The 13036-nt window shown below is 37.3% G+C and overlaps 2 protein-coding genes across 2 annotated transcripts; one reads left to right on the top strand and one right to left on the bottom strand.

The window, feature by feature from the left end:
• Nucleotides 1-5933: 5933 nt before the first annotated feature.
• Nucleotides 5934-9962, top strand: LOC133806688 (probable serine/threonine-protein kinase At1g09600). Its single transcript, XM_062244782.1, has 8 exons — nt 5934-7355; nt 7480-7764; nt 7892-8203; nt 8300-8527; nt 8621-8721; nt 8813-8927; nt 9029-9322; nt 9427-9962. The coding sequence occupies exons 1-8, from the start codon at nt 6864-6866 to the stop codon at nt 9580-9582; spliced, it is 1983 nt and encodes a 660-aa protein (XP_062100766.1). The 5' UTR covers nt 5934-6863; the 3' UTR covers nt 9583-9962.
• Nucleotides 9963-10125: 163 nt separating this feature from the next.
• On the bottom strand, nt 10126-12653 carry LOC133806689 (uncharacterized). The gene is made up of 3 exons (XM_062244783.1): nt 12251-12653; nt 11351-11475; nt 10126-11056 (listed from the first exon to the last, which is right to left on the bottom strand). Exons 1-3 carry the CDS (start codon nt 12477-12479, stop codon nt 10379-10381), a joined length of 1032 nt encoding a protein of 343 aa, XP_062100767.1. The 5' UTR covers nt 12480-12653; the 3' UTR covers nt 10126-10378.
• Nucleotides 12654-13036: the final 383 nt, after the last annotated feature.

Here is a 13036-nt window from a genome sequence, read left to right as displayed (position 1 = left end):
CGAAGGCCTCCTCCTGGGGGGAAGTTTGGCGGTGGGGATCAACACGTCTTCCCACCTTGAGTATTTGTGAATCCTCGAATCATTCATGGACTCGCCTTCGCCTAAGAGGCCACAAGCTCGAAGCTTGTCTTCATGGAGGAGATAGGTGAGGGACCTTCGACCATAGGGGAGCTGAAGAATTGCTACCATATGTTCTTTCATGGCCTTTGTTGGAGTGGGCCGGTAATAGGTGGTTGCAGGCAAGAGTGGATTAAATATTTTGAGCCCAACAATTCAAAGGAAAATAGAAAAGACGGTGAATTACTTACGTATGCGTTGAAAGGAGTAGAATTGGGAAGGAGCGAGCCCATCAGTCCAGAAGAAAATTGTCTTGAAATTTGGAGGATGATTTAGGATGTCCTCAAACAATCGCCTCTCCTTCGGGTAGCTTGATAAGTAGTAGAACCCATCTCCCCCATGAGCTCGAGAAGGATTGCTCTTAAGGCAAAAGAGATATAATATCTCTTTTGCTGAAGGCCCGTCCCACTTCATCTCGTGGTACAGCGACCATAGAGCTGACAAAACTCTGAAAGAGTTGGTCTAGAGTTGGAAGGGGTCGAGGCTGGCATAATCCAAGAAATGTTTAAAGTAGCTCTTTAGGGGCAGCAGAGCCCCAGCCCTCATGTGCTCATGGCTCCAGGCGGCGAGCTTGACCTTACGGTCGGGATTGCCATCTCCCGGGGCATAGCAACTCCTTTCGTTGGAGGTTTTAGGATGGCACATCAGAGTACCAGAAAAATCTTAAGGCCATGATATGCCAGCAGCTCAAAGATATGGTCGGTGGAAGTAACTGAGCTTAGGTAGTGCTTAGCCTCGAAAAACTCCTCCTCCGAGGTAGGGACTGAGAGAGCCTGGGAGGTGGCTGGACGTGTTGAAGTATCCTCCATTAGGGTGAATGAAATCTCACCAGGTGGAAAGGCTATGGTGACTTTAAGCTTGGGGTCTAATTGAATTGGTCTGATCTTGGGATTCGAGTCAGGATAGGTTGTGACTTGAAGTCTCTTCCTTTTTCTTTCCTCGACCTCGTCGATTTGGCGTCTAAAGTGAGCTCGTATGTCTTCTTGTTTGCACCGTTCCTCGTGCTCGTGAATTAGTCGTTGATTTCGTGTGAATGGCAATTCAGGACTAGGAGTTGATGAATGGTAAGGGATGGCAAGCTCGACCCCCCATAAATTCTCTAAAAACTGCGACATCTAACAAGAAAGAAAAAGGTAAGGGCCCATAATTTTAAAGTGGAAAAATTTATCTTGATAACTCGAGTTTGCAAGTTCGAGATAATGAGATTGCCTCAATCGAGTCTGAAGGCTCGAAAGGGCGAGATTGACTCGGATGTCTATCCCAAACTATTGTAAAGTTCGGGCATCGAGAGTGTACCCATGCGAGAGTGGGATGGATACTATCAATTTAAAACAAAAGAGAATCCCGGATTTCTTGGGAAAAAGTTTGCAGTTACCCGAAAAGGCGTTTTCAGGATTCGTGCATTAAAACCCTACTCCAAAACCCTATTGCTTAAGCCACACGAAACCTACCCCATTACTGGAAAAACCTCATTTTTACATGTTTCTACCAAATATTTTGTTGGATAACCGTGATTCTAATCACCCTAAATCTACCCAAATCACAAACTTGCCTAATGCAAGGGTGAGGCCTTAAAAATATGGTAAAACCTAGAAGGCCATTATCTGGAACAAATGAAACATAAAAAGAAAAAAGGAAGATCAGAGAACTTACACAAATTGGATTGAGGATACAAGGAGATCATTGACTGAAGAAGCGGAACCAAGGATGATCTCACAGAATCGAATGTATTGGAATGGCTTTGCTTTTTCGGTTTAGAGAACATGCAAGGAAAACTTTGGTTCTTTCTTTCTTTTTCTCTCTGGTTTGTGCTCTCTGAGGAATAAAAGTGAAGAATGAGGAAGACGAGGGGGTGTATATGTATATATATATATATACATCAAAGAGGAATGGCAAAGGTCGAAAGGATCTAGGCCATTGATTTGGATTAAAAGAGGATCCAAAGGATTATATTTAATTATGGAAACTGGCGACAAAAAGGTCCTAGGAAAGGACGTGTGCAAAATAGGGAGGTACTCGAGTACACTTAGTATGCAATCCCCTAACGACACGTGTCTGCATTCGAGTGAGGTAGGTGTGCACATTTTTCGAAAGTGAAGTTCAAAAGTTTCCTTCTCATAGGATTCGAACCAACACTTTTGAGGGGGGAAAATGTTACACCCAAATTTTGAGGATGAATAAATGAGCCCCAAAATCTAAGCTCGAAAAGCGTAAGTTCGAAAAAAAAACAAGCATTGGCTGAACACTTGTATAAATATGCATGATTCCTAACTTGTTCTTGTTGGCGATCGAGCACAAGTTTAAAAGGCTCGAGCTTAAGCATCAAGCTCGAAAGAACGAATCTACTCTGACGCAGATGGGTATTATTCGAGCCTTAGTTGCAAGTTCGAAGGTATTGGTCTCCAAAGACTGAGTTTGATGAAACCACCAGCCGAGGAGGAGGCTGACCGAAATAACTGATCGTGAAAATATATATACGCAAGTGCACGCAATCGATTCAAGTAATATAGATGATATATAGAGTATCGTTACCACAAAGACTATTTTCCAATTACCAATAATTGTTCTTTTAATTTCTATTTGGCAACCCAGATTTAGATGAATGAATTTAATTTTAAAAATTATAAATAACTATGAGAAAAATTAACTAAAGATTAAAATCACTATTAAAAAGACCTAGGGTGTTAATTTCATCAACTTTTCATTCTACTAATTTTATTAATCGGTTCTAAATTTCTTTCCTTCTATTCTAATAGCAGGTTAACATAAATTGATTCCTATTCTTTTTCAAGATATAATATCTCATCCTATATGCAGATTTTCTACATCTCTATGATAAACTTAAACATATAGCATGCATTAAGCGTGGAAACCTAATTACTACATAAGTCATACAGGTATTTTCGTCCAATATGCAACCTATGTCTATATAATAATAGCATATTCAATTCTCATCTTTCGAATTTTGAATCAAAATCATAAATCAAGCAAATATTGATCAAGTATTTACTAGCATTAAGCACACATTATATCGATTAGAATAGAGAAGAAAATCAATAGAACATCATAATTAAATTAGATAGAAATCCAAGTGACTACATTAAACCCTAGATAAAAATGTTTAGTTCATATCAGACATGACTAAATCAACAAAATAATAATTCATAAACATAAGATTCACAAACTTAAAGAAGAAAGAAAAATATAAAAAATGCAGAATACTAGTCTAAAAATCAAATTAGTCTCTAAAAAATGTAATTGAAAACTGACCTAATTAAACCCTAAGTATGAATTTATAGTAAAAAAAATTACAAAGGCTGCGTTTTTCATATGCGGGCCGCGACTTGGCCTTCTCTAGGTCGTGGCCCGTGTCAATTTTTGAAGCCTCCCGAATCTGCGCAAGAATATCTCAAGTCACAGCCCGTGTCCAGAATTTCCCCTTGCTTAGCCTTTGACTTTGCCTTGTGCCGCGACTTATAAGCTCAAGTCACGGCACTAGTTGCCTCTTGTATCCATGCGTTTCTGACTTGCCTAGAGTCATGACTTATAAGCTCAAATCGCGGCTCCAATTCCATTTTTTTCTCAAATTTGATCTTTCAACTCGTCTCTTCATCAAAAACTGACTTTTAATCGTCCTTAACATCATTTTGAGTCCAACAACCACCAAAAGCATCATTTTCCCACCATTTTTTCTTCTTTTTACATTTTTCTCACGATTCACCGCACCAACCTGCAACAAAGACAAACAAAAGCGTAATATTGCACAAAACACACATAAAGACTCAAGATTACCCCAAAAACACATTCTAAAATGACACTAAAATGAAGTTATCAATAACAAGCTCGAATTTATGCCGATCTTGAAAGCGCATTAACCTTGCATTCGAGGTCAGCAACCCACTTTCCATACTACAGCTGTTAGGAGATCCCTATTCTTTAGGAATTTGTTGTTATCTGATAATTAAATCTCAATTATCATGGGATATTATGTATTTAATGTATTTAATTACATTTATTTCAAATTAGAATAATCAGTTGTAACTTCCCTGAATCAAGGGAAGATATTCTCCTAACCGGGCCTATAAATAGCTTGGTATTTTTCATTTGTAGGCATGCACAATCTTGTACTGAGAATACTCTATTGAATTGCTCTGAGATAGCTTTGAGAGAGTATTACGAATCAATAATATTGACTCGTGGACTAGACATATTTTAACTACTGAACCACGTAAAAATCCTACTGTTCTTTCCTTCTTTTCTGAATCTTTGTTTAATGTTCTTCAGATTTAAGTTGACGAAAAACGTCGTCAACATTTTGTGTTGTAGATTTTATAATCATGTCAATTTTGTATTTATGTCATATGATATATTTATTGTGCGATAATCGTATCAATCTCGTATTTGGATCACACGATAAATTTATTTACATGTATTAAGTGTCATGTCATATGACTTGCTAACTAATTATATCTAGCATAATTATGTATTACTTTTGGGTTGTAGATTTTATAATTTATTAATTTGATTGTCTCAACTTTATGTTTGCGTCATATGACATGTTGAATTGCGAATTAATCATGTCAATCTCGTGTCTAGATCGTACAACACATTTATTAAACATGTTGAGTGTACCATGTTGTGTGACTTGCTAAGTAAACGTCTTATATAATTATGTATTATCTTTGTGTTGTAGATTTTAAAATTTATTATGTTTGATCATGTCAATTTCGTGTTTGCATCATATAGCACATTTAATCGTGTCGATCTTGAATTTGGGTCGCACGACATATATATTAAACGTGTTAAATGTGTCGTATCATATGGATTCTTAATTGAATGTGTCATGTTCATGTTGAATTTTTTGACATATTTAATAATCATAGCGTACTCATGTTTACTTTAATTGTGTTATGTCGTGTCATAAACTTGTCGACCTGTCGCATATTTTTGTTTACAATTGAGACTCCAATCACTTAATTAGCCAAGTAATTAATCTGTATCATTAATGAATCATCTATATAAATAATCCCTTAATCAAAGTTATTCAGCTTATATCATTAATCAATTTGTCTCTTGGTTGTATTTTAAGTCAGCTTGGGAGAGTGAACAAATGGATGTGAAGGAATGCGAATTGGCTTTTTGAATATCAAATCAATCATAATTGGTGCTACCACGGCTACGATTAAATACAATTAAAAAATGCAAAATGGGATTAGACATTTTTGTGGGGTAGTATAATGGCAGTCTCCTTGTATTAAATAAGTTTATTATTTTAAAATTAGTATAATGGCAGTCTTCTTTTATTATAGATTAAAATATTTGCTATTTACTAATTTGATATGATTGTGCTATATAAAAGGAATTAAGTGGTACAAATTAAAATCATAATTATACAAATAATTAGAGAAGCTAGTTTAGTTTCTAAAAATGCCAGCTCATTCTGTTTATATTTAAGCTGTGACTTGTGGGAAAATCACCAAATATAATGTCCAAAAAAACATATATGAAACTTTTCACAATTTAATTGATGATCACAAGGAAATAATGATTAGTATATAAAAAATTGGTTTTAGTTTGTATTTTAAAATAAAAATTATTATCTTGAAATTTTTCATAAACAATACCATTAAAATGCTCTACCTAATACCTATCTTCAGTGTTAAACATTGCATATTATATTTTTTATGTTGTTATTGTGCAAAATTGAGTAAAACGACAACATATTTGCCGTCGTTGGACCTTCGGGTGATCTTAGAAGTTGAAAAGAATCGTTTAGTTAGTTGAAATGGGACCCAATTTGCTAGAGTCGACGTTGAGCCACGTGGAATCCAGCAAACGATAGTTGTACGCACGTCTTCGTTATTTCAAGTTTTCTCAACTCCGACATAAAAATTTCTTATTTTCCAAAAACATTTAAAAAAAAAACAGTTTTGTTAAGGAAATAATAGCATTCTAAATCAAACAGTTTCCATTCTTAAAAATACATTTTGTAACCAAAAAGGAAAAAAGAAAAACAGAGTGAATAGCTGGAGAGACCTCGGCTTCTCTCTAACCAGTCCTGTAAAGACCCAAAAACCATTGGGTTTCCTCATTTTTAGGACACATCTACACCCGCAAATCATTCTTTCTTTCATTCCCTCCATCCACATCTCAAAATCATAACAAAGTTTTCTTTCTTTCATTTTTTTTTACTTTTCTCAATTTTTTTGTTTTTCCATTAATGTCCTCTTCATTTTTCAGTCTCCAATTTGTCTGTTTTCTTCTGAACAAAAACCAAACATAATCATCCAGTTTTATTTCATTTTCAACATCTGAAAGAAAACAAAGAGAAAAGATCCGGCGACCCGAAATCCAGTGGTAATATTTTTGGTCTCGAAGGGTCCGGTTTTTTCTACGTTTTTCTTCACCATTCTTTGGCTCTTTTTTTCCCTTCATAAATAAATATATATATATATACGGAGCTTTTATTGCAGAGGATATTTTTATGTAATATTATTTGATTTTGTGCTAAAAGTTCGGGATTTTCAGCCATTAAACTTGATTTGTTAATGAGTTTGAGGAGTACCCAGATTGAGATATTGAGGGAGAAAGGAGGGTTAATTAGGGAAACTCTTGGTTTCCCAGGAAAATACAGGATTTCCCATTTGGTTAATGATAAAAAATTTGCAAAGCGGAGCCTCCATTAAAGATTCTCGTAAGAATTCAGGTTCCCCTGTTTTGAAAACTTCGGTTTATACCGTTAAAATATGGGCTGTATTTGCTCAAAGGGAGCATCGGAAAAGGATGTAGCCGAAGAATACGAGAAAGGAAATGAATTGGCAAAGGCAACTTCGGTTCAACTGGTCGCTCCTCCGTCTCAAAAGAGAGAAAATTTTTTGGTTGAGGTTAATGGCGATGGCTCGGTGCGTCCTTTATCTCGGGCGACTTCAAGAGCCAACGCCTCTCAGACCTCTGGCTCTATTCACAGAAAGCCCAAGGAAGACGACAACAGAGTAGTGGTCGTCGAAGGACCCTCGATTGATCATCACCAGAGATTGGCCACCATGGAGTTGAGCTCCAGTAAATCAAAACCACAGATGACTAGGATAGTTAGTGTCGTTAATGGAAACAGCAATGGTAGTGGAGGAAGGGACCCGAATGAAGAGGCGGGTTGGCCGTCGTGGTTGACCTCCGTTGCCGGAGACGCCATCAAAGGGTGGGCCCCTCGTAAGGCAGAGTCATTTGCGAAGTTAGACAAAGTAATTTGGCTCTAAATCTAATTATGACTTCTTTACTTTGCTTGTTATTCGTTTAAAACTTTTTTTGTTTTTTTTTTGTTTTTTTTCCCTATAATTACTTAGTTATATATTTGTGTATATGCAGATTGGACAAGGAACATACAGCAGTGTATATAAGGCTCGAGACCTTGAAACTGGTAAAATTGTTGCACTAAAGAAAGTTCGATTTGTTAATATGGATCCAGAAAGCGTGCGTTTTATGGCAAGAGAAATCCATATCTTGCGTAGACTTGACCATCCAAATGTTATGAAGCTGGAGGGTTTAGTTACTTCCAGAATGTCACGCAGCTTATACCTTGTTTTTGAGTACATGGACCATGATCTTGCTGGGATTGCAGCAACCCCAGGCATCAAGTTCACTGAATCTCAGGTATCTACAACTATTTAGGGTAGTTTTATCTTTCATTTTCCAGGGAAAGTAGTTTCTTGGAAATCAAGCAAGATTTTTTGGTATTGGTAGTAATGCTCAAATTTCATTTTATATGATGGGATTACAGATAAAATGCTACATGCAACAATTGCTTCGTGGACTTGAGCACTGTCATAGTCGTGGTGTTCTGCACCGTGACATTAAAGGATCAAATATTTTGATTGACAACAATGGAGTTCTCAAGATTGGAGACTTTGGTCTGGCGACCTTTTACGACCAGAATCAGCCAATGACTAGTCGTGTGGTGACTCTGTGGTATAGACCACCTGAGCTTCTGCTTGGTTCCACAGAGTACGGACCTGCAATTGATTTGTGGAGCGTTGGTTGTATTCTTGCAGAAATGTATGCAGGGAAACCAATTATGCCTGGCAGAACAGAGGTAACCTTTTCTTTTGCATTACCAAAAAGACTGAATCTGCAATAGCGGTGACTACCTAGCCTGTTTAAATATGTTTACATTTTTTTTTTCTTTCAGGTAGAACAAATGCATAAGATTTTCAAACTTTGTGGTTCACCATCAGAAGACTTCTGGCAGAAAACAAGGTTACCACATGCAACTAGCTTCAAGCCCCAACAACCGTACAAGCGACGTCTTCCAGAAACATTCAAAGACTTCCCTTCTTTTGCCATGGCTCTTGTTGATAAACTCCTCGCAATCGAACCAAAAGATCGTGGATCGGCAGCAACTGCACTTGCAAGTGATGTAAGTTGAAAATCACTAGAAAGTAACTATGGCCAAATTCTTGAGTTATCTTAGCCGAACTTTTTCTAACAGTGGGTTTTCCTTCTATGTCAGTTCTTCACAACAGAGCCCCTCCCTTGTGATCCATCTAGTTTACCCAAGTATCCTCCGAGCAAGGAGATTGATGCCAAGCTTCGCAATGAGGAAGCAAGAAGGTACTGTTTTTAGGGGCCCTTGATACTTTCAGATGCTCTAGAAGATTAGCCAAATTTGTTTAGTAATATAATCTCTATCATTTTGTTGCAGGCGCAGAGCAGATACTGTAAAAGGACGTGGTCCTGAATCTGTTAGAAGGGGTTCAAGAGACGCCAACCAATTGCCAACACCAGAATTCGAGGACGACGAAGACACTTCTATGCAGGTATTTTCATGGCTTGAAAAGATGTATAATAATATACGAGTATATTACTCTTTTAAAATGTCTTCCAGTCAAAGATGAACTTAACGTAATCATTATGGCAGAAACATTCGAACGCAAAAACCTCCAGTCATAAGTACAGCAGCCCCCCGGAGGATGGCGGATCAGGTTTTCGAATGGAACCTCCTAGAGGAGAAAGACAGAATGGATATGCTCACTCTAGTTCTATGGTCCATCCTAGTGCTGCAGTAGGATCTTCGCGGAGTAAGACAGTAGATAATTCTACGAGGAATAAATTAAGAGCACAAAGATTTCAAAAGTATCTGGCACCAGCTGAATCATCTATGATCTCTTCTGCTAAAAGGAATGAAACTATGCATGCAAAAGAATCTGAAATGGTAAAAGGAAGAAACAAATCCTTGTAACTTTTCCCGCCGTTATTTTTTAAGCTAGAGAAGTTGATATAAATATACATATATATTTTTTTCATGGATATGTACAGAAGAAGAGCAGAATCCATTACTCTGGACCCTTGGTGCCTCCAGGAGGGAATTTAGAAGACGTACTTAAAGAGCACGAGAGACAAATTCAACAGGCAGTACGTAAAGCTCGTCTTGACAAGGCTAGAACCAATAAAGGCTACGACAATTACAGTTGAAGAGTTATTTTGATTAACAACACTCCAAATAATGGTGCTGCCAATTAAGGAACCAGCGATCGTTATTTAACCAGACGAAGGGCGGCAGCCGGCACACCCTGCAATTAATTTGGTACGAGTCTCACCACTCCAGTAGACCAAGAAGAGATATTACCTCGCAGATCTGACCAAGATTGAACTGGTTATGTATATTCACAATGAAACCAGTGGTGCTGTGATGGAAACTATGTTGTAATAATTTTTTCTTCAGGTGAAACCACTCCAAAGATTATAATTGTCAAGTGGGTATTTTAATTGTTTGGTATAGCTTGAGATATTCGCTTTGTATAGTGTTAAAAAAGGCTGTTTTATATACACATTGTAAATTATCCATTGGCTTTCTCCAGATTCTTTACGTTAGGAAGATAGATTTCGAGGTTTTATGCCAAAAAAATTATCACAATAAAACCAGTTTCCTTTACAGTTAAACTGCTGCCTCCCTTGGACAATTTACTTGATTCATTACTTTCTAGATGACGGAAACGTAACGACGCTGATCAGAAGTTTTCGGAATAGCATATGCTTTATTATAACAGAAGGATTTTACATGATATTTCCTCAATAAGTTCTTTATAGGGGAAAAGAACAAAAAAAAATGAAAGGAAATAAGGAGAAGAAAAGAAACAAGATCTACTAATCTGCTAAGCCATTGAACTTTCTGTACATTTGGCTCTGCATATACCTTCATTACCACTCTTCCTTCGAGTTCGACTATTAGATTAGTTTTTATTATGATCATCTACAGGCTGACCACTAACTACATATCCTGCTTAGGCTTCCGGCTCAATTCAGAATACTGGCCACCCATTAGCTGCAATATCTCCTCCCACAAATTTTCTGATGAAGAATCTGAGAAACTCCCATATATTAAATTTGAGCTGCAAGCAGCAACATACCAGTAATCCGACTCAATCTCCTCTCTCAACTGATCAAGTTGCCACCCAGCATAACCAACAAAAAACCTGAAATCCTGAGGTTTTAGTACTCCCTTCTTTACTAGTTCTGCAGCTTCATCAAGACTGTTCCTGGCACCAAAACAGAGGCCAGGGATAACTTCTTCAAACCCAGGCAGCTTTGCTCTTCCCCCTGCTTTCAACAGAAACATACTTGCCTCCAGAGGCCCACCAAAATGCAAAGAACAATCAGAAAACGTGGTGGCGAGATCAAGATTAGTGGGTTTCATGTGTTTTATCTTCTTGTGAAGAGGACGGTTGATAACAACTCCAAAAGGCCCTTCTTGTGGATGTCTGGTACCGGATCTAAGCAGGAGGACAACAGTTCTTTCAAAAGTTCGAACCCCGTCAAGCTTTTCTGTGGCAACGAGCACACAGCCAGTCTCAGGAACAGAAATAGGATGGGCCCACTTTGAGCCAAGAGGTTTTGACTCATGGGACCAAACACCTTTGCTCTGGGGATCAGATTCTACCTTCTCGGCCTGTAGAATTATTGCAAAGTAATTAGACAATAAGAGCCAACAGTACTATGTACCAACATTAGTCGTGAGATTTAATATGTGATGATGAGACTGATAAGGACAGAAATGCACGATGAAACAACAAAGTGATAGTTACAACAAACCAATTAACAGTGGTTTTTCTTAGTCACCAACTAAATAGCACGGATCTTTCAATGTACTCACTCACATAGAACCGTGAAAAATAAATAAATAAGCACGTAAAATATGGGTGAGCTAAATATATATGTGTGTATAAACATATATCAAAATCACCTGCTCTCGAGCAAAGAGGTTAGCTCTGACTTCTCTCCAATCCAAGTTTATCCGAAGGGAATTCTGAGAATCAGACGAATTGCTTTCTTTTCCACCATCTTCTGGACTAGGCCGATCACCGTTTCCTACATGTAACATCTCAACCATACACAATTGCGTAAGTCACGATCAATAAAATGGCTTCATAAGTTCACAAATGTAAGACAAGACAACAGGTGAAAAACAATACATAGTGAAAAACCTATCAAATTCAAAATTAAACTAACTTTGTCCTGATAAGTTCACAACTATGGTATTGTCTTGTCGTAAACGTTAAATATCTCAGATGCTTTACTTCGTTTGTAATTGTACCAATATGTATTTCTTCGAAATACCACCAATAAACCACTAACCAAGTAGACCACCTCAATAGAAGTGAATGTCTTCATCTCGTACTAGAAACTATTTTACATTCCCACCCAGTTCAAGTCTTCACTTCTTTAAATATTATTTCGTACCAAAGAAACTATTAGTAAAAACAAATGAACAGTCACATTATCCAAATTCCGTACCTCAATGAATTAAAATCACAACCTACGAAATTTCAATGCTTGTTCCTTAGCTAATTTAAGAAGGAAAACAAAGACTGAACAACAAAGTAGTCATTGCTCACAAGCATGACCTAAATACGGTTTTTTTTTTTTTTAAAAAAAAAAAATCCCTTTTCCATATTTCCCAGTTATCGAACAGACCAAAAAGTCAAACTTCACAAAGCATGAGTCGAAAAGTGAATTCAAGTTCCGATATTTTACACAAAATAATACATATTAAAAACAAAACCATCGAAGAATTGACAATCCAAGAAAAAAAAATCGCAAAGATTAGCATGCTGATCATCGTTTCAGAGCAGAGAAGGCGTACCAGACGAAGATGAATTGCCATTATTCTTCTTCCCAATAGCTCGAACAACCAAAGAACGAAACCCAGAAGAAGACCTAACCTTGATCTCGACAACCCTGCCCTCGTCAATACCCAGCCAGGAAATCCTCGATTTTGCCGGATTCCAGCAAATGGGTTTCTCGGGAAACGAGTTTCTGAGTAAGACAGGGCTTCTGGTACAGTGTTTCACCTGCACGGACCACAGATCCATGCCCAAACTACCGAACAGACTTTCCGGGAGACTTTTTCCTTTCCTCGAAGAAGAAGAAGAAGAAGAGAAGTGAAGGGTAAGACAATCTGCAACGGATATATATATATAAAGAAAATAAAAGCCAAAACACAAATAGGACCAATGAGGTGAAGCAAGAGAGAATTGGCGAAGAAATCGACAAAATGAAAGAGTGATGAGAATATGCTTTATTTAAACCGAATTGGATATGCAAATCACTGCTGTGTGACGACAGACGAGTGCTGGTTTGTGCGTGTGTACACTGAGCGCGCGCGATGTTGGCTTGCGCTGCATTTGGGCCGCACGTTCCTCGCAGGTAATTGTAAAAGTTAATAGAGGTAAACTTAGAGCACTTTCGGCCGATGCCCTAATCTATTTTTTAAAATACATTTTTAAAACAAACATTTTTTTTATTTTACCTTCAAATTTTATATTATATCATACATTAGTGTTTTTATATATTTCTCTATATTTTACTAATTAAAGTAAAATAAAATAATTAAAAAAATAATAATAAATATATATTAAATAGGAAGGAG

Source organism: Humulus lupulus, chromosome X, assembly GCF_963169125.1.
Source record: "Humulus lupulus chromosome X, drHumLupu1.1, whole genome shotgun sequence".
Classification (NCBI taxonomy): Eukaryota; Viridiplantae; Streptophyta; class Magnoliopsida; order Rosales; family Cannabaceae; genus Humulus; species Humulus lupulus.
This window is presented reverse-complemented; position numbering and strand designations above follow the sequence as displayed.